The 25147-nt window shown below is 60.3% G+C and overlaps 1 protein-coding gene and 1 long non-coding RNA gene across 2 annotated transcripts; one reads left to right on the top strand and one right to left on the bottom strand.

Moving 5' to 3' along the window:
* The first annotated feature begins 340 nt into the window (after positions 1–340).
* Positions 341–14802, top strand: LOC142864833 (uncharacterized). Its single transcript, XR_012915134.1, has 4 exons — positions 341–367; positions 1080–1328; positions 13428–13506; positions 14444–14802. It is a non-coding gene; the product is annotated as an uncharacterized LOC142864833 (long non-coding RNA).
* Positions 4899–16191, bottom strand: KLF16 (KLF transcription factor 16). The gene is made up of 2 exons (XM_012745657.3): positions 15595–16191; positions 4899–7397 (listed from the first exon to the last, which is right to left on the bottom strand). Exons 1-2 carry the CDS (start codon positions 16049–16051, stop codon positions 7096–7098), a joined length of 759 nt encoding a protein of 252 aa, XP_012601111.3. The 5' UTR covers positions 16052–16191; the 3' UTR covers positions 4899–7095.
* Between the last annotated feature and the right edge of the window lie 8956 nt (positions 16192–25147).

The raw sequence follows: 25147 nt of genomic DNA, 5'->3' as shown, positions 1-25147 counted from the left end.
GCCCACAGTGCGCCTGCTCAGAAACACCTGCTCCCCCGGGACCAAGGCGGGTGGCGGACCCATGGGCCGCGACAGGCGGCTGCAGGAGGGGGAATGGAGGGCGCGGACTGCGCTGCCTGCAGCCTCCGCGAGCCTCGCCAGCGCCGCCGCCTGGCCCTCCGCAGGTGCAGCGACGCTATATTAAGCCCCAGGCCCCGGGAGCGCCTGGGCTGTCCATGTCGCGCCTGACCAAAAAAAAAAAAAAAAAAAACCTCCCTCAGGCTCAGCTGCCGTTTATTTGCATCTTATTTGCGTTCATTAGCATATCACTTTAAAGCGCCCTCTGCTGGACGAGGCCAGTCCTGCGAGCTGGTCTTAACCTGACCAGGTAGGTCCACATTCATTCATTTTATTGACGAAATATTGAGCGCCTAGTGTATACCAGGCCCTACACCAGCTAGATGGTGCACTGCAATAGGCAAACAGGAGATCAGGCGGGGACAGGGAGGTTCAGAACCTGGTGGGGTAGGCCCACGTGTTAATGGGGAGTTTAAGAACAACCTGGGGGCCGGGCGTGGTGGCTCACGCCTGTAATCCCAGGACTCTGGGAAGCCAATGCAGGCAGATCGTTTGAGCTCAGGAGTTCGAGACCAGCCTGAGCAAGAGCAAGACCCCCGTCTCTACTAAAAAAAGAAAATAGACAGAAATTAGCTGAACGACTTAAAATATATAGAAAAAATTAGCCAGGCATGGTAGCGCATGCTTGTAGTCTCAGCTACTTGGGAGGCTGAGGCAGGAGGATCACCTGAGCCCAGGAGTTTGAGGTTGCTGTGAGCTAGGCTGATGCCATGGCACTCTAGCCCGGGCAACATAGTAAGACTCTGTCTCAAAACAAAACAAAACAAAAAAAAACAACCTGAGGTATTTGGGTGGGATTTTAATGGTGCAACTACTATGGAAAAACAGTATAACGGTTCTTCAAGAAGTTAAATGTAATTACCATGTGATCCAGCAATTCCACTGCGGGGTACGGGGTACGTGCCCAAAACAGCTGACAGCAAGGTCTCAGAGAGATATCTGCACACTCACATTCACAGCAGCATCATTCACAAAGGCTCCAAAGTGGAAGCAACCCAGTGTCTGTGGGTGGATGAATGGATAAACACAGTGTGGTTCATACATCCAGTGGAGCATCACTCAGCCATGAAAAGGGACGAGGCTCTGACACAAGCCACAGTGTGGATGGACCTTGAGGACATCGTGCTCAGTGAGAGATGCCGGAAGGACAAATCCTGTGCGATTCCACTCACAGGAGGTCCCTGGAGTCGTCAGATCCACAGAGACAGGAAGTAGGTTGGTGAGTGCCAGGGGCTGGGGAGGGGTGGGAGTGAGTGTTTCATGGAGAAACACTCAGTGTCAATTTGGGAAGATGAGAAAGTTCTGGAGATGGAGGGTGGTGACGGCTGCACAACAATGTGAGTGTGTTTAATGCCACTGAACTGTGCATTTAAAAATGGTTAAATGGTGGCTCATGCCTGTAATTCCAGTGCTTTGGGAGGATAAAAGTGGCAGGATCACTTGACACCAAGAGTTCAAGACAAGCCTGGGCAACACAGCAAAACCTCATCTGTACAAAAAAAAAAAATTTTTTTTTTGAGACAGAGTCTTACTTTGCTGCCCAGGCTGGAGTGAGTGCCGTGGCGTCAGCCTAGCTCACAGCAACCTCAATCTCCTGGGGTCAAGCAATCCTGCTGCCTCAGCCTCCCGAGTAGCTGGGGCTACAGGCATGCGCCACCATGCCCGGCTAATTTTTTTTTTTTTTTTTTTTTTTTTGAGACAGAGTCTCACTTTGTTGCCCAGGCTAGAGTGAGTGCCGTGGCGTCAGCCTAGCTCACAGCAACCTCAAACTCCTGGGCTCGAGTGATCCTTCTGCCTCAGCCTCCCGGGTAGCTGGGACTACAGGCATGCGCCACCATGCCCGGCTAATTTTTTATATATATATCAGTTGGCCAATTAATTTCTTTCTATTTATAGTAGAGACGGGGTCTCGCTCTTGCTCAGGCTGGTTTCGAACTCCTGACCTTGAGCAATCCGCCCGCCTCGGCCTCCCAAGAGCTAGGATTACAGGCGTGAGCCACAGCGCCCGGCCCCTGGCTAATTTTTTGTATATATATTTTTAGTTGGTCAATTAATTTCTTTCTATTTTTATTAGAGACAGGGTCTCGCTCAAGCTGGTTTCGAACTCCTGACCTCAAGCAATCCTCCCGCCTCAGCCTCCCAGAGTGCTAGGATTACAGGCGTGAGCCACTACGCCCGGCCCCCCCAAAAAACTTTTTTTAAATTAGTTGGTGTAATCCTAGCTCTCTGGGAGGCCAAGGCGGGTAGATCATTTGAGTTCAGGAGTTTGAAACCAACCTGAGCAAGAGCGAGACCCCGTCTCTACTATAAATAGAGAGAAATTAATTGGCCAACTAATATATATAGAAAAAAATTAGCCGGGTATGGCGGCGCATGCCTGTAGTCCCAGCTACTAGGGAGACTGAGGCAGCAGGATCGCTTGAGCCCAGGAGTTTGAGGTTGCTGTGAGCTAGGCTGACGCCGCAACACTCTAGCCTGGGAAACAGAGTGAAACTCTGTCTCAAAAAAAAAAAAAATTAGTTGGGCATGGTGGCACCTGTAGTCCCAGCTACTCAGGAGGCTGAGGCAGGAAGATCACGTTAGCCCAGGAGCTGGAGGCTGCAGTGAGCTATGACGATGCCACTGCACTCCAGCCTCGGTGACAGATCAAGACTCTGTCTCAAAAACAGAAAAGAAAATGGTTAAGATGATAAATTTTACATTATGTGCAGGTTTGTTTTTTTTTTTTTACAACAATTATATATAAGTAAGTGACAGGGTGCAGTGATAGGAGGCACGTGGTTGGGCTGGGTCAGCGATGACTCTTCAGAGGATGTGACCATGTCTCAAAGCCTTTCCCTCACCAGCAACAGAGCGGTAGACTTCTTGGCCTGGCTCCTGACGATGCTTGTGAAATGAAATACTAATACTATTTATGGGATTGCTCCATCCATGTGAGCTGGTCTTGGTTATTCATTCAGCCAATATTTACTGAGCACCTAGTATGTGTGGCGGCCAGTGCTAGAAACATCAGGGAGCAAAGCAATGATACCCACCCTGGTGGAGGTGGTGTCGTAGTCAGGAAGGCGGACAATGAAAATGGGAATAAATAAATGAGGTAGCATGCATGAAGCAAGGCACCAAGTGCCATAGGAAAGGAGACAGGAGAGAGGTTTGGCTGGGGGGAGGGCCAGTGTGGGTGGTCCCATGGAGAGGTAGGATTTGAACAGTTTTTAAGAAGATAAAGAGAGAGTCAAGCAATATTTTGGAGAATAGCATCCCAGGCAGGGGGCACAGTCTGTGCAAAGACCCTGGGGCAAGACCATACCTGGCCTGTTGGAGGCACAGCAAGGAGGCCCATGTGGCTGGAGCAGAGTAAGCAAAGGGGAAAGAGGGGGGAGGGGAGGACAGAGAGGGGACAGGATGGTTCATGCAGGGCCCGGTGGGCCTCAGGCAGGACTGGGGCTTTTGACCACTATGAGGTGGGAGTCATGAAGGGCTGTGGGCAAAGAAGGGACAGGCTGTGACTCAGGTGCTCACAGGTGTCCTCTGGTGGCTGCTGTGGGGAGGACAGGCTGTGGGGGGTGAGCAAGGAGCTGGGGACCAGGACGGAGGGGAATGGCTGGTCCACAGGGAGGATGCTAGGGCTGGGCCAGGTGGAAACCCTTGAAGTGGGGAGAGGTGGCCGGACTCTGGATATATTTTGAAGGTTGAGCCCAGGGAGATTTTCAGATGGACTGAATGAGGGTGGCAAGACAAGGAGGGGAGTTCAGGATGACCCCAAGGAATTTGGCCCGCACACCTGGAAAGAGGCAGATGCCATCATGGCAGGAGGTGAGGAGACCAGTGATGGGACAGCCTGGGGTGGGTGAGGGGTCCCAGAGGCTGCAAGAGGCTGTTTCTGTTGCACATACAGGGAATTAAAATCTGATGTGTGTGTGTGAAAGAGATTGAAGGGACGAGGCTGCAGGTGTAGACTCCACATTCTAGTAATTTTACCCCAAAGGGGCAGAAAAGCGGGCAGGAGCTGCAGAGGGGAGGGACAGGGCGTTAGCGGACGCCAGCTGCTCGATACTAGGGGCTGCCACCGGGGGACGGGACACCGGCTTCCCTGCAGTGGGACCCAGGAGATAGCAGGTGCGCGGGAAGGGTCTGGCCCCGCCCCTGCTCCCGCCGCCTTCGGGCTCCGGATCCCGCTGGAATCTGTTTTCTAGCTAGAGGTTCAGAGCTGTCACCAGCTTCCCAATGCTCCAGAAACGCTAAACTCCCTCTCCAAGGAGCCCCTTTCCCCTCCAGCACTAGCCCCTACCTCCCAATTCCCACGCGGGTGGGAGCTGGCATACAGTAGATGCTCAATACACGAATGCCCCACCACTGGGTGGGCACAGGAGCCTGGCGGGGCACGACTGGCGGGACGGATGGGGGGGCGGGCGGCCGGCGGGCCCTGCGGGAGGAGCGTGTGTTGCCTGCGAGCACCCCCAGGGGCGCGGGCTCCCCCAACCCCCGCGACGCCTGAAGGGGCCGCCCCCAGGCAGGCGCCGTGTCACCGCGCCTCGGTTGCCAGGTAACCGGGCGGGAAGCTGGGTTGGGGGCGCAGCCAAGCCAGGCGTGGGCGCCACCGGGGCGCAGCGCGCGCTGCTTCAGGCAGCCCCTCCAGGGGCCTTAGGCCTGGCAGGAGCACTAGATTCACTAGTCCTCTGCCTCAGTTTCCCCAGGAGTTGTTTGATGACCTTGGGGGCTATACCGGTGGGTGGGATGGAGGGACTCAGGGCCCACTAGCCGGGGGCCCGCGATGGGAAAAACCACACTGACAGGGTGGAAGGTTTTAAAAAGGGCTCGTTTAATTAATTAAATACAAGGATGAGGCCAGGCAGGGCGGGGGAGGGGCGCCACCCACATAAAGCACAAGTCCCACGGGGCCCTCCTCCCCTGTCCAAGGGCTGGAAGCAGGCCCCAGGCACCACCAGTTCCTGGGCAGAGGAGGGGGCGCAGGTCTCTTCAGGAGTTCTGGAGCCTGCAGCCCAACCTACCCCTAGGCAGGCACCTGCCAGGTCTGGGGCCAGAGACACATCCAGAGGAAGACCAAAGAAAACGGGGCCCCAGCCCCCCACCCACCCCTAGACTAAGGCATCTCACTAACCTTGCTGCCAGAGAGAGGAGTCCGAGGGCACAGGTGGTGTGGCCCTGCAGAACGCCCCAGGAGGCCGAAGGCCCAAGGCTGACCGGGGCAGACCCTCCGAGCCCAGCTCCAGAAGGGCCAGCCCTGCTTTCCTTCCCCAGGCCCTGGGGGATTCCCCCACCCCTGGGTCCTGCCAGGCAGGGGCTGAGCCCAGGTGCCACCCATCCAATAGGGAGAGAGGAAGATTCTGGAACAAAGAGGGGGTGCCAGAAATCACCTGCAGCCAACAATTGGTGGATAGGTCCTTCCCAGGTCTTAGGCAAGGAGCCTGGGTCCCCCCTTCCCACTGGAGGGTGGGGTCCCGAGTACCCAGTCCAAAAGGAAATGCAACCCACGCCACAGCAGAAAGACACCTGGGAGAACAGGGCATGTCACCCTCAAGAGACAACTCCCCACCCTCCCCCACACTCACACCCCCTGAGGACGATGGCCCACCCACCAGGGCCCAGAAGAAAGGAATCCGTGCCTGAAAAAATATTCTACCCGGTCCAAAAAAACGAGCTCTGCCAAGAGGCTGGGTAACCAGGCCTCTGGCTTCCAGTCCATGAGGCAGGACCTCAACCCTGGTCCAGGGACCACCTCTTCCAGGCACCCAGGACAAGGAAGGGACTTGCAGGAAGGAAAGGCCCTAGGCCCCAGGGAGCACAATCCCCCAGCCACCTCTCTTGGCCCTGTCTCAACAGCCCTACCTGCAGGCCGGGGCAGGGAGCATGTGGCACCCAAACCAGAGATTGATTGTCAAGTCAGGGACCCCACCCACGCAGGGGCAGGGAGGGATCCCACGGCACCAGTCTCCCCCAGAGTCTCTCTCTTTTTTTTTTTTTTTTTTTATATTTTTCAGTTGGCCAATTAATTTCTATTTTTTTTTAAGTAGAGATGGGGTCTTGCTCCTGCTCAGGCTGGTCTTGAACTCCTGAGCTCAAACGATCCGCCCACCTCGGCCTCCCAGAGTGCTAGGATTACAGGCGTGAGCCACCACGCCCAGCCTGGAGTCTCTCTCACACACCCACCCACCCAGAGAGGGGGAGAAAGGTCCCCCCAATACCAGCAGACAGGACAATAAATAAGCCGGACAGCACTGGCTGGGGACCCCCACCCCTGCCCCATAGTGAAAATCTCTTTGGAAGAACCCTTCTCCCTGTTCCCTCCCTCCCCTAAGTCTCAGAAGACCTGGGCCCTCTGGACACCCCGATGCCTCCCCCCTCCTGGCCATACCCTTGAGGCCTGGGGTGCTGGGAGGCCCCTCCCGTGGGCAGAACCTGTGGACACCTGAGATTGAATACCCGAGTGGGAGGTGGCCGAGCTGCACCCCCCGTTTCCCTGAACTTCTCCAATGGCTTTCGGTGGGGGAAGAGGCGGGGCCCATGGGGACCCCTGGTTCATCTATGGCTCTGCACATTTCATCCCAACTAGAAGGGAACAGCCTGGGGGTGGAGTCCAAGCCCTGGGTAGGGGCACCTTCTCTGCACCACTCCAGCCCCCAAACCCCACCCCTAGGGGAACACAGGGGGGTGGGGAAGGGGAGGGCCCCTGGCATCCTCTCCCAGGAGACCTCGTTGCTCAGATGGGAAGAAAGTTAGTAATCATGGCTATTTACAGACACAGGCCCCAGTCACCCGTCCTGAGGGCCACCTCTGCAGCCCCTTCATTGCTTTCTTGAGGTGGACAGGGGCATCTTCAGGGTCCACCACAGCTGGAAGGGGCCAGGGCTCCCCATTAGTCCCTGCCACGGGCCCTAGCTGGTGGGAACGTCCTCAAGTTGCTGGTGGTCCACGCCAAGGCCTGGCAGGGGGCGTGCTCAGGGCGGGCTGGACAGGGCCCTACAGGCCGGCGGGGGCCGGGCTGGGCACAGGGCTGGGCGTGGGGCTGCCAGCCAGGCTGCAGGGCAGCGAGTCGCTGGGCGAGGTGCTGCGGGCGCCCGGACGCCGGAGCAGTTCCGGGCGGAAGCCGGGGTGGCGGCGGGCGTGCTTGGTTAGGTGGTCGCTGCGGGTGAATCGCTTGGAGCACAGAGGACAGGGAAAGCGCTTCTCGCCCGTGTGCGTCCGGTGGTGACGGGCCAGCTCATCAGATCTCGCAAACTTCTTGTCACAGCCTGGCCAGTCACAGGCAAAAGGACGTTCACCTGGACAGAGGAGCAGAGGACAGGTGGCGGTCATTGGTGGGCAGGAAGCAGAGACATCCCAGCAGATCCCGACTGCTCGGATAATTCTCCCCTTATTTCCTCCCAACTGTTAGAAAGGACACTCCTGCCAGCGGTTTCTGTTTGCTATTAAGTAAATCCCGCAGACACCTGACACTGACGTTCCTCACCCACCCAAGATGGGACCCAGGCGGGGGCTAGGCAATGTCTCCCACGTTATTTTCCACGCACATGCATGCTCAGAACGTGTGGTTTTTGGTACAGCTGCTCCGTGTGCAAATGGGTCACACTGTCCCCACGCACCCTGCCCACTCACTCCTCCTGTGGGGCATTCAGAAGCTTCCCAGGTGTTCACGAGCCCACCCAACCCCCTACATTTTCAAATGCCCTTCTGGGGCACAAAGCCAGGGTGGGCAGGCACCGTCTTGGCAGTTTCCCCTGCTGGACCATCCACGGACCCTGGGGGCCTGCCTGTGAGAAGAGGGGCAGGTGAGGACCCCACCACACCCTGAGGCCACCCGTAGCCAGTAAGGATGGGGCACCTCGCTCTGGCCCCGAGTTACCTGTAGGCCGGGGCTGGCGCTCTAGAGCGGGGAAAGCTAGGGCAGGACCCTTTGCCGGGAGGGTCACCAAGGGTCAGAGCACGGGGGCGGGGCCTCGCTGGAGGGGGCGGGGCCTCGCTGGAGGGGGCGGGGCCAGGAGGCCGCAGACGGCTGCACTCGCCCCGCCCCCGAGGAACAGATGGCGCAGGGCAGGGGCGGGCCACCACCCAGCCACTTCCTCCACAGACCGCTCCCACCGTCCCGGCTGGGCCTCGCCCATCCTGCCCCCAGCAGCCGTCGCCAGCCCAGCCTGCCTGTCCCCTTCCCACCCTGTATCGCGTATTTGCTCCAGAACAGTGCTGCCCGACCCCCCACCCCATTTTACCCGGCCTCACGCCCTTAGCGCGGGACAACCGTGTTGTCAGTGTCTCTCCAGCAGACAAGGGTCTTCAAGGACTGGGGAGGGGCAGGTCAGTCCACTTAAGCGCCCCCCCCCCCGCCCCTGCCGTGCTTTAGACCAGCTCTGACCCTCCCTGCCAGGCCACACTCAAGGGTTTTGAAGGGTGGTGGTAAAAGTAGAGTTTAGACACGCGAGCTACAAGGGTACCCACAAGGGTCTGCAAGGCCCCTAGTGGCACCGAATGGAGCCCCTGAGCCCTAGCTTCAGAGGTGCCACAGCGGGGACAGGGTGGCCAGGAGCGCGGTCACCTCATGGGTTGCACGCTGGGGTGGGGGTCCTCACCCAACACTGGGGGCTGCACCGCCGGGGACCACGCTCACGTGTAGGGAGTGATGGCTGAAGGATTCAGGTTGACAACTACAGATGAGCAGTGGGTGCTGGGGGGAGGGGCCTAGAAGGGCCCCCAAGGAGGACCCATGGTGGGGCAGTGTGGAAGAAGCCAGCGGGAGAGCCCACAGGGCAGACCTACAGCCACCAGGGTGACCTGGTGACATCTCTGATCTCAAGGGCTGCCCTGGGGAGAGAGGGGTTCTGGAGAGGGAGGGGAAGTGGGAAGGGTCAGGCTGCTAAGGGGCACCTGCCACCACACAGGGCTCAGGAAGGAACCAGGAGAAAACCTCCCCTCCCCCAACCCCATCGTTCCTGCCTGCCACAACCTGACAACCCCTGTAAGACAGAAGATGGGCGTCACAGCCCAGTAAGGCCCCCCAAGGAGGTTTCTCCTAGGAAGCCTGCAGACGATGCAGGAGGCTGTGAACCCAGGTGACTCCACAGCCACTGTCCCCAAGACCAGCAGCAGTCCCAAATCCCTGTGGCTGCCCCCTCCACGCCCCAAGTCTCCCCCAACAATCCAGAAGGCAGGCTCTGCAGTACCTGGCAGAGGGGCCTCCCGGGGACAGAACTGAGAGGCTCAAAACAGCCCCGGAAGAGACGTCGACCCCCACCCAGACCCCTGGGATCTGACAGCTCCCAAGGACCTCAGCCTGGGGAAACCGGGAGTCTGTTAAGGGGGCGGGGCTGTTGGCTCTGGAGCAGACCCCGAGATAGGGGAGCGACACCCCTCAGAGGGGGGCCTGCAGTCCAGTCGCCATCTTGCAGGGCGCAGGCCGGGTGGAGGCAGAAGGGGGACATCCCGCTGCAGCTCTGCCCAGCAGCTGGCTCACTTCTCCTTTTAGGGGGCTGGCCCCCACCTCCCACCCTCCCCTCCGCCCCCCCACTCCGTTCCACTTTGCAAAGAGCAGGTTGCAAGAGGGGCGAGTGGGTCAGGACGCGTGCAGCCGCTGGGAACACAGCTGCCGCACGTAGCCGTAGCGCGGCGGCGGGGACCTCCACAGCCCCAGCCCGCCCCGCTCACGTGGTGCCGCTCCCGCCGGGGCCAGGGGCCCGGGCCAGGGTCGCCTCGCCTGCCTGGGCGCCTGCCAGCCCCGCCCTGCGCTTCCCGCTCCCCTGCGCACGTGCGCGGCGGTGCAGGGGAGCGCTGGCTGCCCGCCCCCGCATTACTGGGCAAACGCCTGCAAGATGCCAGGTCCTGCTACCCTCTCAGACGATCCTCTAGCAGGGAGTGGGGGGACCTCAGGCGCAGCCACCCGGCTGCTCCAGCCTACCTGGCTGGACCGCGACACCGGGAGGAGGGTGCAGCAGGTGGGGACCACGCAGGGAGGGCAATGTGGGCAGGGCGCAGGTGACTTTGGGACAGCCAGGCACCTCCCTGCGGTGCAAGCTCAGAAAAATGGAGGCCAAGAAGTCTTGGACACCTGGCCCAGCCCCCGAGCCGGCAGGGGAGGGCCTATGTGCCAGGTGCCTGGCCTCAGGCCTCAACCCTCAACCAGCTAGGCTCCAAGAGGCCAAGGGCAGGGCAGGGACAAAGGGCCTTGGGTCTGAGAGGGAAGCTTCACCTCCTGGGGTGGTCCAGGGAGTTGCGTGGGGAGGGATGTGTGGCCAGCCACCTGTCCTAGCACAGAGGTTCGCCTAGGCGGGGCAGACTCCGTGGGGGGAGCAGCAGAGTAAGGAAGACTTGCCCCCAGGAGAGCTGGGAAAGGCTAGCGGCAGGGCCTCTAGCCCACCCGGGGCCAGGCAGGGGGCTTCCTGAAGGAAGTGACCCCTCAGCAGGTCCCACAAAGCCTTAAGAAGACTCTAGGGGCCACAGCAGTGACAAAGATGGAACATTAGTGGTGAGGTCCTAGCGCATGGTGAGCAGATAACTTCACTAAGGCCAGCCTGGGGACTGGGGGCGTTATCCACTCTGGGGTCTTGAATACCATCTGGATGCTGGCCACCCCCACACCCACTGCAGCCTCGACATCCCACCTCTCCCAACCCCACTCCTCTGTGGGCAGGCTGCTTTCCAACCACCTGGCTGTTCCTGAAGGACACTTAGGACACTTACCTAGGCAGGTTTATCTCCCCTGCCAGCAAATCCCATTACCTTTATAGTCTAGACCCCAGCCTGGCTCCTCCTGCATCATGCCTGGACTAGTGCAGTAGCCCAGCAGCTCCCACCTGGCTTAGGGTCAATGCTGAAGCCTTTGGCTGGGCTGGGGCTCCAGGCCCTGCTACCTGGCCTGTCTCTCCTCAGCCTCACCCGCAGAGTGGTCTCCCTCCCCTGCCTCCCTAGGGCCCCCCACTCTCCATCCCCTTTCTCAGTTCGTCTATCCTTGCACCAGGTTTCCGAAATGCTTGCATCTTGTGTGATTTAATGTCTGCACACAGCCCCCCACCCCACGGGACTGGGAGATGCAAGCCCAGCACCAGCCTGGCATGCAGTAGGCACTTACTGCACATCTGTGGGAAGAGAGAACTTACATGCCTAGAGAACCAAGCCCTGGCTTCCAGCAAGAGACCCGGCAGATGACGTTTGTGGGGCACGTCATTTACCCAGCACCCACCAGGCTGCCTGGCCCATGTCCCCACCCAGACTGGCACCTTCCACATAGGGCTGTCAGTGCCTGGGGGATAAGGGGGGCACAAAAGGGGGCACAGCTCCCACAAGGCCCCCCAATAGTGAGCATGTGAAACAGCCTGGGGCCAGGGTGGCCCACCCAGGCCTGCCAGCTCTCCCTGGGGGACGGGTGGGGGGCTCCTCTGGCCGGTATCACTCGCCAACTCCCGGCCCATCTGGGCCACCTTTATCAGGGAGCCTGGGTGAGGGTGTTTATCGCCCCCACAACATTGGGGAAGCCCTCCCTATCCCTCCAGCTGGGACATCTGCAGTCAGTTCCAGCTGCTCTCTGCACCCTGCGGGCCAGAGGAGGGGGTTGGGCAGTCCCTGCCCCCCCTATAAACTGCAGAGTCCTGAGTTTTCAGCCCACCAACCATGCCACCCTGACCCTAAGGGAGCTCCCAGCTCTGACTGGGGGCAGAGGTGACAATGCTTGACTGAGTGTGTGGTGGGAAAGAACAAGGGTGGGGCATGGCTGCCTCCACCCTCTGGGCCTCAGTTTCCCCACTGGCCTCTCCCTCCCCAGCAAAGAGTACCATGACCATCATCCGTCCTGACCCCCCACACCTCGGGCTGCCAGATCAGAAAACTGGGAGTCACCCTCAGTTCTCTCCCGCCCACCCAATTTGTGGCTGGGCCCACCCCTCTGCCTCCCAGACCCTGTCCCGCCCTCAACCCCTCTCCAATCCTAATCCCTTCTCCATAAACGGATTTTCCTCTGCAAAGCCAAGCCTGCCTCCCAAACCCCCGCCCCCACCCTTGGGATTAAGTATAGCCCTTCACCTTGTGCAGGCCCCCTCCCCACCCCAAAATCCATGCCAGCACGTTCCCTCCTGGAGCTATCCTGTTCCCTGCCCCGCCCAGCCTGTCCACTTCCCTCCTATGCCATCATCTCTGCAGCCATCACTCAACACACACATATGTCCAAGTCCTGGGGAGCAGAGGCTGGGTGCGCCCTGACACTGCCCTGCACAGCCCTGGCCCAAGGCAGGTGCTCACTGATCTGCCCGGACTTCAGTGAACTGGATTTTAGAGTCAAACACTGAGTTACAACTGGGGCTGATCCTGCAGCCCGCCAGAGGACCTGGGCCATGTCTGGGGACATCTGTGTCTGTCACAAGTAGGGGCAGCTCCTGGCATGGGGTGGGTGGAGGCCAAGGACACTGCACGGCACCTTGCAGCACCCAGGATGGCCCCTCCCCAGAGAACGATCTGGCCTAAGATGATGTCTCAGCAGTGCCAACGTGGGGGGGGGGCAGATTCAAGATTATTAGAAGCCCCCTTCCCAGCCTGAGCTCCCACTCTGGGAGAGGGGGTCAGCAACCCCACAGGGCGCACACAGCTGAGTGTGTGCTGGGCACCGGGGACTCTAGGGATGGGGGGCCCATCAGGGATGGAGGAGGCTTGGAGAGCAAGGAGCAGACAGCCAGCCTCTGCGCCCGCCCCCGCCCCAACGCTGGCTCGCTCACTCTCGGTAACCATAGCAACGGCGTCAACATCTCCCACAGCTTCCAAAGTCCTTCCCCGCCCCAAGCAGGAGAGCACCGCCGGCTGGGCTGGGGGCTACAGGCTAGACCTAGGGGATGTGAGGTGCAGGGGGCAGTAGAACCCCATCCCCTCTCCTGGCTGCCTCGCCTCCCCCCACCCCAGGGATGAGGGACAAATGGAGCAGAGAAAACAGGAGTACCAAGCTGTCCTTCAGCAGGGCACCTGCTCCTGCCTCGGTTTGCTCATCTGTAAAATGGGGCTTGGCTAGGACTGTTGTTCCCTTTGCGAAGAGGAGGAGGAGGAGGAGGAGGAGGAGGAGGAGGAGGATGCCCAGGCAGGGGGGTGGGGTGGGCGGGGGGCAGGACTCTTTCTCAGGCTGCAGTGGCTCACAATGAACTGTGGCTCCTCAAAGATCTGTCCTCAGCCTGCACCCGGAGCCAACTCTGCAGCGGGGCACCACCACACCAGCCTTCGGACCCACCCCCACAAGCACGGCCTTCCTGCCCCTAAACCCACTCCCTCCACTGGGGCCTGGAAAACCCAAGAATCTTCCACTACAACAGGCCTTTTTCACACTCCCCTAGGTGGTCCTGGGGAGACTCTGAATGCTCCTCAGCCATTCCGCTCGCAAGTGTCCAAAACCCTTTGGAATCTAGCTCAAAGGTATCTGGATCCAGGGCCGCCATCCCAGTCCTCGTGTCACTGTTATAAATCGGGCTTTGGGGCAGGACAGCCACAGCCTCACACAGGGTGGGGGTGGAAGGGCACAGGACCCACCCCCGGCACACAGGGCAGACACTGATGCCGAGCCAGGACATCTGCACCCACCCTGGGATGCCCTGACATGGCCTCCCAGGCCTCAGCTTCTCATGACCTCCAGGTGACAGAGATCTCTCCTCTCCCTGCTGGCTGAGGGACAGCTGCTGCCATTTCCTGGGGGCCCATGGAAGCGTCCCTTGGCACCTAGGTAGGAGGTGGCCTGTCCGCCCCCTTCTCCCAACCTTGGAAGTTAAAGGTCTAAAAAAACCACCAAACCAGACCAGACCAGAATGCTGGGACCGAAAATGCTCTCATGGCCATGTCACCCAGCAAAGGAACGAGAACTGGGGGTGGACAGGTGGAGGTCCTTCTCTCAACAGGCCTCCACGCCAGCCCCTCACCAGTCAGACCTGCAAACTCACCCAGCACGAACAGGGTACTCCTGGACCCCAGCCCACTGCCCAAAGGGGCACCTCCCTCCCGTCTGCCCCCAAACCTCCTTGCCATCATCAGGGACACACAGAGATACAGGAACCTCCCTTTGCCTTAAAGAGATTCTGCCCAGAGATCACACAACACAATGGTGAAACACAGACCCCACCCCAAGCCCTGTCCTGCACCCTGGACTCCAACCTGTGCCCCCAGGTGGCCTCCAGGGCCGTGGGCATAAGGCCAGCTACTGAGCTAGAGGTGGGAAGAACAGAAAACAGGAGGGGGTGCTGCCAGTGCCCTCCCCTCCCCACACCCCAAGACAGACCCTGGGAGGCTGCCTGCTCCATCTCTGACACCCCATTCTGGCCCACCCGGCTTTCCTGGGCTCACTCCACGTGTTTCCACAAAGGCAGCCCATGGACCAAGTCCCCTCGGAGTGCCAGGTTCTCCAATGCAACTCACTATGACCCTAAAACGAAGGCATCGTTGCACCCATTATAGAGAAGAGAAAACCGAGACCTGAGGGAGAAAACCGAAAACCGAGAGGGAGTAGGTCATCTGTTACATGGCGATAAAGTCAGGATGCCAAATCCAAATGCGGCCCCCACGGTCTGTCCCCAGACCCCCTCCACCTTCGCTTCCCAGCTCAAACCCAAGCGGCCTATGAGACCGACCTCCTGTCCCCCAGTCCAAACTCCCAGTACAGACAGTGGAACCCAAAGGAAGGACTAGGGTGGAGGGGGACGGGGGTGTGCGCAAAATGAAAAGATAATCAGCGCCCACCTGACTACCTGTTCCTCTAACAGCCCCCGGGGCTGGGCTGGGAGGGGCGCTACGTAGCTGGATCACGCCGGACTCCAACCCAGCGCCCAAACACGCTGGGGAAACGTGGTAAGGACCTGACTCCCTCCGGGGTCCCCCTATCCGATCCGCCCCTCCCCGGACTCAGGCCCCAACCCGCACTCTCAGCCCCACCCTCCACCTCGTTAACATACAGAGAACGGAAAGAAACGTGCTGGGCACCCCACACACCCTGGCCCCGTGCCAGGTGCTCCGCCGACCTCCGGGGAGAATGCGCGCGGCCACCCCAGGCGCGGCGACACGGCTGCTCCTCCATTTTCACAGATAAGGAAACTGAGGCTGGAAGAGGGGGCCGAGCAGAACCTCGCAGCCGAATGCCCCCAAACCTCAGCGCCCACCACCCAGCTCAGAAAAGAAAGCAAAAGGAAAAGAAACACGAGGCAAGGCGGGGGGAGAGATAGTCTGCCCGAGCGTCACGATCCCCCCCGGGAGCCCTGCTGCGCCGCTCGCCCCGCTCGTCCCGGGAGCCCCTGCCTCCGCCGCCCGCCGCGGCCGCCATCCGTTCGCCGCCAGACCGCGTGGCCGCCACGCCCCCCGCACGCGCCCCACCCACCCAGGCCCCGCCCTGCCGGCCGGCGCGGCGGCGGCCCGGCGCGCCCCCCTCCCCGCCCCCCACGCGCCACGCAGTTTCGGGGTCCCGACGGGGGAGGGGGCTCAGGAGGCCGCCCCCGCACGGTCCGCGATCGCGGCTGCGCTCACCTGTGTGCGTCCGCAGGTGCGACTTTAGGTGCGAGGACTTGTAGTAGGCTTTGGCGCAGCCAGGGAAGGGACAGCGGTGGCTCTTGGCGGCGGCGGAGGGCGCGGCGCCGGGGGCGCGGCCTGAGGTCGGGGAAGAGGCGGCCGAGGAAGAGGAGGCAGGCGAGGCGCCCCCCGGGGCGGCTCCGGGCCCGCCGCGCAGGTCGGCCAGGATGCTGGCGGCCAGCAGGTGGGGCGCGGCGGCGCCGCCCGGGGCCGGGCCGGGGGCGGCAGGGGGCGGCGGCGGTGGCCCCGGGGTGCCTGGCGAGGCGGCCTCGCGGCGCGCCGCGCGCACATCCAGGCCGGCGGCGGGGCCCGCGCCCTCGGGGCCGGGCCGCCCGCGGTGCACCACCGCGCCCGAGGAGATGGCCATGAGGACGTCGGCGGCGAAGTAATCCACGCACGCCACGGCCGCCGACATGCCGGGCAAGGGTGCGCGGCGCAGGCAGACCGGGCGGAGCGGAGGCGGCGGGAGTGGCGCCCGTCCGGCCGGCGGCGGCTGCTCGAGTGCGGGAGGAGGAGGAGGAGGAGGCCCCGCGCGCGCCGCCGCCGCCGCCCGCGCTTGGCCCGCCCCGCCCCGCCTGACGCGCCCTGACGCACCGGAGCCCGCGGGGGCGGCCACAGCCCGCCCCGCCCGGAGGACGCCCCCTCGGGGCGCCGCAGCCACGCCCCCCACCCGGCGCGCCCTCCGCAACCCTCCGAGCGGCGCGCGGCCTCCGGAGGCGGGGTTCGGGCCGGAGGAGCCCGCCCCTCGGCGCGCCCACTCTCGCCCCAAAGAGCCTGCCGCGGCTCCGGCCCAGTGAGCGCCCCTCCAACGCTGGGGCGCGAGGCTGGAGAGCCCGCCACAGCCCGGCGCGCCCCCCAACCAAGGCGCGCCCCCGTCCCTTTCCCGGAGCGCCCTCCCTCGCCGCGGCGGGAGGCCGAGGAGCCCCGCCCCCTCTCCGGCACGCCCCCTCTCCCTGGCGCGCGCCCCGCCCCATCCCGGCACGCCCCGCCTCCTCCTGGCGTGCCCACCCTACGCTGGGGCGCGCGGCCGGCGGGAGCCTGTCCCCTCCTCGGAGGCTTCCACCCGGCCCCGGGCGCGCCCCCGAGCGCGATGGGGGGAGGGCTCGGATCCCCACGTGGCCGGGGTGGGGGTGCGGAAGCGCCCGGCCCCGCCCCTAGGCCACGTGCACGACCCTTCCCCCCCTCCTCTTCCGCAGCTGGGGCCCTGCTGGGACCGCTCTGTCCGAGGTCCCCTCACTCCTGTTCTGGGGTCCCCCTCGCCGCCCTCCGAGCCCACGGCGCCTCCTTGGTCCGGGCGGCGGGTGTCCAGCGGCGGCCCCCGGGAGGGTGGGGCGGCCCGGCCGACCGAGCCTGCGTTCGTTCCTCTTTTTGCACCGGGTTCCGGAGTTACTCGTGCGCGCCCCACTGGGGGCAGGGAGGGCTGGGGTCTACGGAGAAGAGTCGGGTAGGGAGCACGAGGGAAAACCTGGACGCAAAGCAAGGGCCGGGCTGGGGCACGTCAACAAGGCAGAGGTCCCCACCCTGCTGGGGCACCCGAGTCAGTAGCGTCGCTTCTTGGCCCCAGGCGTCGACCTTTGCTTGGGGTTCGGACAGGAAAACTGAGGCCAGGTAGTGGGGCCACTCGAAGCCGCTGAGGACGCCCAGGCCAAGTTGTTAAATAGCGGCCAGAACCCAAATGGCCCGGGTCCCTCACACCCGCAGGCCCGGGGCGGCCCACTCTGTGGCCTCCACGCTCCCGCCCTTCCCGGTGCCGGCGGGGCGGTGGCGGCAGCACAGTGGCCCGACCGGCCTCCAGGGGGCGGGGCTGCTTCGGCCTGCGGTGACCCGGCTGCACAGACTGGAGCCGTCGCCCTGGGCTTGGCCCGAAGTTTGGCCGCCTCCCCCCACCTGAAGCCCCGCTAACGGACCGGGTCCCGCTGGCCAGTGTGCCCTCAGGCCGACCGCTGTCCCTGGGCCGGACCATACTTGGCAGAGGCCTGTCTCCCTCTGGAAGCGGCGGCTGAGCCCCCGAAGGATCCGGCAGTGCCCAGTACGCCCCTGAGCGCGCTGCGCAGAGGTGGGAGGGGAGACCCTAACCCTAAGCCTAGCACACCGGGGAGGGTGCGGGCTCTCTTGGGCAGACTCGAGCCTCTCTCCCACCCTGGGCACCAAGCCCCTCTGGAGTCCGTGGGCGCTATACTTGCTGGACGTGGGGTGTCTTTGAAGGTCTGAGAGAGTGGACCACCTGGGCAGGCCTGGCCACCTAGCGCAGAGCACCCAGGCACCTGTGCAAGGAACAGTCTGAGACAGCAGCCCAGATCCTTCATTTTTCTTCCATTATTTTTACTGGGCCCAGAGAGAGGGACTCACCAGCCCTGCTCTGGGGCTGGGGGTACAGTCTCAAGGTCAGGCAGCTGGCAGGCTGGCGGGACTCACCTCCACCTGGGAGCCTGAAGGATGCCCGTGACATCCTACGGACGCATGAGGAGCCCCCAGAGCGCTGCCCTGAGGCCCCTGCCTGGGACAAGCAGCAGAGGTTAGCCCTGGGAGGTCACGGCTGCCTGTCCCCTGGGCCTTGAGGCCCCAGACAGGATCTTCTCTCTGAGCCTCAGCCATCTGCTAGCTTCCAGCGACCACCAGGGTGTCACACCTGTGGCCTTCACCTGCGGGCCATGCCAGCCGCTCTGCAGGCAGGAGTCCCCATTTGGGGATTCTCCAGGCCCACACCCCCAAACCCCAGGAACACCCAGGATATATGTGCAGCCCATCCCACCCCTACTCTGACCACACTGCCAGGGCACTGGCTCTGCCATGTGCTATTCCTCTGTCTTCACTGTACCACTTAAGGGGCTGTCACCCCCACTTTACAGATGAAGAAATCAAGGCTAGGAGAGGACAGAGGAGCAGCTTGCCCATGCTCACAGCTGAGAGCAGCAGAGGTTGGGGGGACACAGGTAGGCAGCCCTGGTTCACATCCAGGCCGATCCTAACTCACCCCTTCTTTCTTCAGCCCTCAGTTCCACACCTGTAGATGGAGGGTGGTCTCTGCCCTTCCCAGGCAGCACCAAGGGCTTCAGGGGTGGATCTTGCCAGCCCCACGGAAGAGCAGTCCTGCAAGCTCAAGGGCCACCCGCGGAGGAGAGGTGGGCAGTGGACACACAGCAGCCAGGTGTCACCAGGGGTCTCCAGCAGGACAGGAAGAACACGAGGAGGGACTCTGAGAGGTGCCAGGGACCGTGGGCCTGCCTCGGAGGAGGCCAAAGTACACACAACTTCCCGGGCACAGTCAAGGGCAGAGGTCCCACAGGCCAAGTGCACCCACAGCACAGACACCCCAAGGCAGGTGACAGGCAGAAGCAAGGGCCTGGTAAGAGGACATGGCTGTGGTTGCTTAAGACAGTCAAGCCTTTACTATTTAATAGTTTTAATAGTACTTTCTGTACTATTCCAGTGTTTTTTACCCACGTGTATTTACTACTTTTCTTTAAATGTCAACAGGTATCTAAGCAGTGTAGTTATGGGCCATTTGTCCTTTTCATTTTTGCACTTTTCCATAGCAAAATTTGTTTTATTTTTATTTATTTTTTGTTATAGACAGGATCTCACTCTGTTGCCCAGGCTGGAGTGCGGTGGTGTCATCATAGCTCACTGCAGCCTCCAACTCCTGGCCTCAAGAAATCCTCCCACCTCAGCCTCCCCAAGTGCTGGGATTACAGGCGTGAGTAACCTTGCTGGGCCAAAATCTATTTTTTTTTTCCCCCTCTGGGCTCAAAATTTATTTTTTAAATAAATCTTCCACCACTGGCACCAAGTGTGGGCTGAACTGAGTGACTTGCTTCCACAGAACAGGGCAGGGAAAGGGGAAGAGAGTCACTGACTGTGAGGAACTTGGGGACCCCACCTTCCCCAGGTGGCAAAGGTGGGGGTCAAGGGGGTTGCAGGAACCCCCGATAGGACGTGATGAGAAGGGCACCTCAGCTCTGGGAGTTACTTCTTCCCCAAACCCCGTGATGTCAGTGTAATCATGAGAAAACTGACAAACCCAGATTAGAGGACATTTCACAGGACACCTGACCGGTCCCCCTCAAGACAGTCAAAGTCACGAAAACCAAGGAGAGTCTGAAGAGCCATCATAAGTTTTAGGAGACAGAGGACTATATTCCACGTGGGATCCAGGATGGGGCCCTAGGGAAGGAAAGGATGTTGGGGGAAAGTGAGGACGCTGGAATGGAGTCTGGGGTTTAGGTGACGGACAGGTGCCCACGTGAATTTCCAGGCTTTGACAGGACGTTACCACGTGGGAAGCCAGAGAAGGGTACAGGATTCTCTCTGCTACCTGTGCGGCTTGTCTGCAAATCTCAAGTTCCTCTAAAATAAAAAATTTTAAACATGAAAAGTGAGCAAAATGACCATGTTTTACCCTACGGAGGTCAAGGTGACAGCCCTGCTCCAGCTGCTTTAAACGTGTGGCCTGTCAAAATGTCAAGTGGGTTGTAGCCTTGGACCCAGCAATTCCACTCCTAGGAATGTTCCCAACAATCGTTCGTAGGGAAGCATGAGTAGCGCTGGGTATTGCATTGTTGGTGATGGAAAAAAATGAAACAACAGACCTAAATGTCAGTTACTGAGTTAGAGGCCACGTGGCCGGGCTCAAGGGACCGGCTTAGGTAGGAAAAGAAAGGCCCAGATCACAGGGGAGCGCACCCCCCACCCAGTTTGAATCTTGCCTGTTTCCACCCGTATCCTTGAGGCTGTGACTTGGCCAGCCTGTCCTTGGCTACCTCTGGACAGGCCTCCGTGGACCTGGAGCTGCAGGATGGGCGGGCAGGGACTCCAGCTGCTTGGGAGATGGTGATCTGCCACCCACCTGGCATCCCCAGCATTTGAGGGCACAATCCCGACCTCTGTCTGTCCTGCTTGTCCACAACATTCCAAGGTCTCTGCCCCTCACAGGCTGCCCTTTCAGTAGGCTGTGATGCTTTGGTGGCAGAGCCTGTATTTAAATTAACACACATGTCGCATTACATAACCCATAACCTATCCCCAGAGCGCATCCAGGTCTGTTTCTATATTAAGGTGTTAAGTCACTTACCATGATTGGGCAGCAGCGTGCTGGGCTTTGAGCAGCAGAGAGTTTGGGGTGGGACAAAGGAAGCCGGATGGGCCAGGGGAGTGGGCAGGAGGGCAGGTGCTGTCCTCCTCCACCTGAGCCTGAGGTCACCTTGCCAGTAGGAAAAGGTCCTACCAGGAACACCTCTGGGCTCAAGTCCCCCAGGCTAGGAGCTGCTGGGGGTAGGCCACGGCTTTCTGGCTGGGCCAGCACTTCCTTTCACATGCTAATCTGCCCCCCAGCTCCTCCTCCAGCCACTCCAGGGCCAGGGCCTCTGCAGCCTCTGCAGTCGCAGTGAGGTTTTATCTTAGGGGCTGGGAGGGGACACCGGGGCCTGGCCTCTGGACCACTTCCTGCAGGCGCTTCCCTAGTCTCTTGAAGATGAAAAGCCCTTCTCTAGACCTCTCATCCTGTTACACGGTCAGATGGGTGATGAGATTCCCAAGGACACTGAGATCGGTGGGCTTCAGAGACTGGCGGCGGGCAGGGCCCTTCATCTCAGCCTGCACCTTCCACAGACAGACGGCTCCTGCTCTGAACCTTGCTGTCAGCTGGGGCCTGGCGGTACAGAGCTCGCTGGCTAGCAGAGCAGACCTGTGTCCCCCGCCTACTTCATGCCTTAGCTCCTGTGCCTCCACATCTGGGGGTGTTGAGGGAGTCCAGCCAGGCCCTTCTCTTGTGGGAGGTGAGGACTGTGATCCCAGCAGCCTGGGCTTACAGTGAAGATGCACTTGGGGCTGGGCACAGTGACTCATGCCTGTGATCCCACCACTTTGGGAGGCTGAGGGGTGAGGATCGATTGAGGCCAGGAGTTTTAAGAACAGCCGGGGCAATATAGTGAGACCCCATCTCTGCATAAAAAATTAAAAATTAGCCAGGCGCAGTGGTGCACACCTGTAGTTCCAACTACGCGGGAAGCTGAGGCAGGAGTCTGGCCTGAGCCCAGGAATTGGAGGCTGCAGTGAGCTATGGTGATGCCACTACACTCCAGCCTGGGTGACAGAGCCAGACCCTGGCTCAAAAACACATATATAAACAAATGAAAGATGGACTTGGCACATGGAAGGAGCCCCAAAAGCAGAGGAAAGGGGGACCAGAGCCTGGTGTGGCCCTCAGACCGCTTTGAGGCTGGGTGGGTGGCCATTTGACTGGACCACACAGTTAACAAGTCGGTCCCACACCCTGACCCCAGCATGGGAACTCAGAGGTGGACACACAGACGAGTGCCTGCCCCCAGAGGCCCCATCTCAGATCAGGGTGTGGCCACCGTGGGCAGAGGAGGGGACAGAACCACAGCAGAGCAGGAGTCCTCCCCATCCTCTTGTTGAACTCAGCATGGGCCCTGCAAGTCCCGCCAAGATGGGACACAGCCAGATGGAGCCACCAACATAAGGAAGGTGAGCCTGGGTCAGATCGCTCACCGATGCCAGCACCCACATGAAATGCCAGTCTGGGGCCGGCGGGCAACCAGGTCCCCAGGTGGGAAGTGCAGCACGGGTAGTGCAAGGCAGGGCCCCAGACACAACCCATTGGGAGGGGCCCAAGCCCCCCGTCGCAGGCAGGTGTATCTGCCATACCCAGTCAACAGCGGCTGCAACCCCACACCCATGGGCAAGCTCTGCCCCTTGGGTCCCTGGTTACCGGTGTGCCTAGGCCACAGGGTCAGCTGGCTGATGGGCCGTGGATCACAGAACTCTCGACATGGGCTCCTGGGACCCAGGCCCCATGCTGAGGTGTGCCAGATGCAGGTGGCATCCTGCCCAGAAGAACCCTATGCTGGAGTGTGAACAAGTGTGTCCCGGATAATCCACAAAATGGAGAACTGGAAGTTGGTCCTTCTCCAGGCAGCCCAGCCGTGAACCATACCAAGTGGAAGGGGGAGTGTGTTCTGGAACAGATCACTGGCGTCCGCCTGGGCACTGCCCTTGTGTGGTACTCCTGGGTCCCAAGATAAGGGGGTGGTGGGGAGAGGCAGAGGGCATGCCCCTCAGAGACACCAGGGACAGAGAGAGGTGAGTCATTGCAGGTGGGCAGAGCCGGAGGCGGGAGGCTGGTCTGGACCCACAGGGCCCTGCCTCAGTTTATCCCTTATGTGAAATGTTAGGCACAGGGAAAAAACAGGGTGTCACGTGGTTGCAGATTTGTGTGCTGCAGGTGTCTGTGCATGTTACTGGATGGGCGCTGAGTTCACGCCGGCTTGGGAAACGGGGCTGCCTCAAACCGAGGTGTGCAGAACCCTATCACCAGCGTCTTGTGGAACCAGCATCACACACATTCCAGTCGCCACCTATTTGCTGTCAGGGGAGAGGGGGCCTCCAGACATTAAGTGATTAGCACGATGGGGTTCAGGCAAACTGGGATAACAGAGTTGGGAAACAGCCCAAAATCCAGCACGACATAAAGGCAATACTTTGATGGGGTAGAGGACTTTTTATGGAAAATGGAGTTGGGGCAAACAATTTTGGGCAAAAAAAAAACCAAAAAAAAAACAAAACTTTGCTTCCTACCTCACTCCTTACTAGAAGTACTTTCTAAAATTAGATTTTAAAAATGTAAATATATATACATATATAAACCATTATATTTATACAAGAAAATTTCAAATGGTTTATAATCTTGGAGTGGAGAAGGTATTTCCGAGCATGACACAAAAGGCAGATGTCATAGTCACAGATACGCCATAGTCACAGATAGTGACCAATATCGATTTTAAATGCCTAGCTAAAAAGCAAAAGAACCACAACCAAAGCCAAAGACTAAAGACAGATAGGAAAAAAAACACTTAACAAAGGGCTCCCAGAAAACAACGACAAACCAATAGGAAAATGAGCCAAGAATATTTAATACAAATGGCTTAAAAACATGTAAACGTTTATAATAAACACATTTTTCCAATTTCAAAATGATCATTATTAGTGGTGGAAACAATCAACATAAATCTGACACAGCATTAAGACGTTAGATTGTACTTACAGGATACACAAATAAAGCTACAATGAAACAATAGCTTACGCCTACCAGGTCTGCGAAATCAAGCCTGGCCAGGGGAGACGCCAGAGCCCTCCAATGTCGGGCAGGGGAGGGTTACTTGCCCTAGACCTAGCACCTCTGTACCAAGGACTTTATAGCCTACAGAAATAGTCCTGCTTGGGTGCAAAGACGCTTATGCATCCAATCAAGCTGGCATTTTTTATTGTTACGAGACTCCAAAGAACTCTAAATTTCTACCAAGAGGAAACGGGATAAGTAGATGATAGTACTATAAATGGCTGCTTAAATATGAATCCCATCTATACATCTGCATGTACAGAACACTCTCCAAGCTACGGGAAGTAAAAGAGCCCAAGGAAAGTGACCCACCTTTTGCAGAAACAAATGTCGATGTACCTGCATAGACTTTCTTTGTGGACACGTAGGAAAGTGGCTTCTCTCTGCCCCAGGGGAGGATACTGGGCCTGGGAGATTACGGATGGGAGGAATGCTTCAAGTGCCCACCAAATACCTTTTTGTCAGGGGCCCTGAGCTGTTTACTCCGCGTACTTGGAAACATTTCTGCTTCAACGCAAGCAGCTGCTTGGGCTCGCCACACGGAAAGAGTCCCCAGCTCTCAGGAACGAGCGTCCCCGGCGTCGGATGCCCACGACGTGCTCGCGGGAGCCGGCGGGAGCCCCGCGGAGGGGCACTGGCCAGGGTGGAGGGTGTTGGCGAACAGCCTCGGCAAGCGGAGCAAAGGCAGGGCTTGCGCAGGCCGCAGGCGTCCTCAGCGCCTTCCTCGCCTCTCGCAGCACCGAAAGGACCCTGGGGCCCCGCACAGGGCCCGGGGACGCGCCGCCCGCCCCGGCCCGGCCGCACCCCACCTCGGAGACGGAGGCGTGGGCCGCAGCCCGACCCCGCGGGGCCCAGGGGGGCGTCGAGGCCGTGGGGGGCGGCCGGGCCGAGGTAGAGCAGCCTTGGCGGGTAAGAGCCGTAGCCACTCTACGCCGACGCCGCCACTTCCGCGAGCGGGCGACGCCACTTCCGCTTCCGCCCAGACCTGGGCCGCGCACGCGACGCGCGGCGTTCCCCGCCCCCAGGCTGAAGCACCGTCCCTTCTTAAAGGAGCCGCGGACCCCGCGCGCCTCAGAGTAGGAGTGGGGCTGGGCAAGCCTGAGGCAGCTTTGGCCTCGCCGCCGCCTGGTCTCGGGACACAGGCTGCCCCTCTGCTGCTCATACCCGGGAGTGGACGACAGGCCACCGGTCCGCGAGCCCTCTTGGCGCTAGGGCTCCTGTCACGGAGGTCTCAAGTAGTCCTCCGGGGTTTGGAGTCGCGTGCGACCCCCCCCTCGCCTGTAGCTCCAACCGGTGCCCAGCGGTCGGTCGGACGGTGTTGCAGGAGCGCTCCCGGTCCCCCAGCTCCTGGGGAGACCCTCGGACCTGCCGCTG

The sequence above is a fragment of the Microcebus murinus genome, chromosome 27 (assembly GCF_040939455.1).
Source record: "Microcebus murinus isolate Inina chromosome 27, M.murinus_Inina_mat1.0, whole genome shotgun sequence".
Lineage (NCBI taxonomy): Eukaryota > Metazoa > Chordata > Mammalia > Primates > Cheirogaleidae > Microcebus > Microcebus murinus.
This window is presented reverse-complemented; position numbering and strand designations above follow the sequence as displayed.

What these genes read in the sequence shown, in the direction of transcription:
- KLF16 (XM_012745657.3), bottom strand. Translation starts at nt 16,051, where the DNA reads ATGTCGGCGGCCGTGGCGTGCGTGGATTACTTCGCCGCCGACGTCCTC. An exon ending in GCACCTGCGGACGCACACAG is followed by an intron (nt 7,398 to 15,594) that starts GTGAGCGCAGCC and finishes TCCTCTGTCCAG; the next exon opens with GTGAACGTCCTTTTGCCTGT.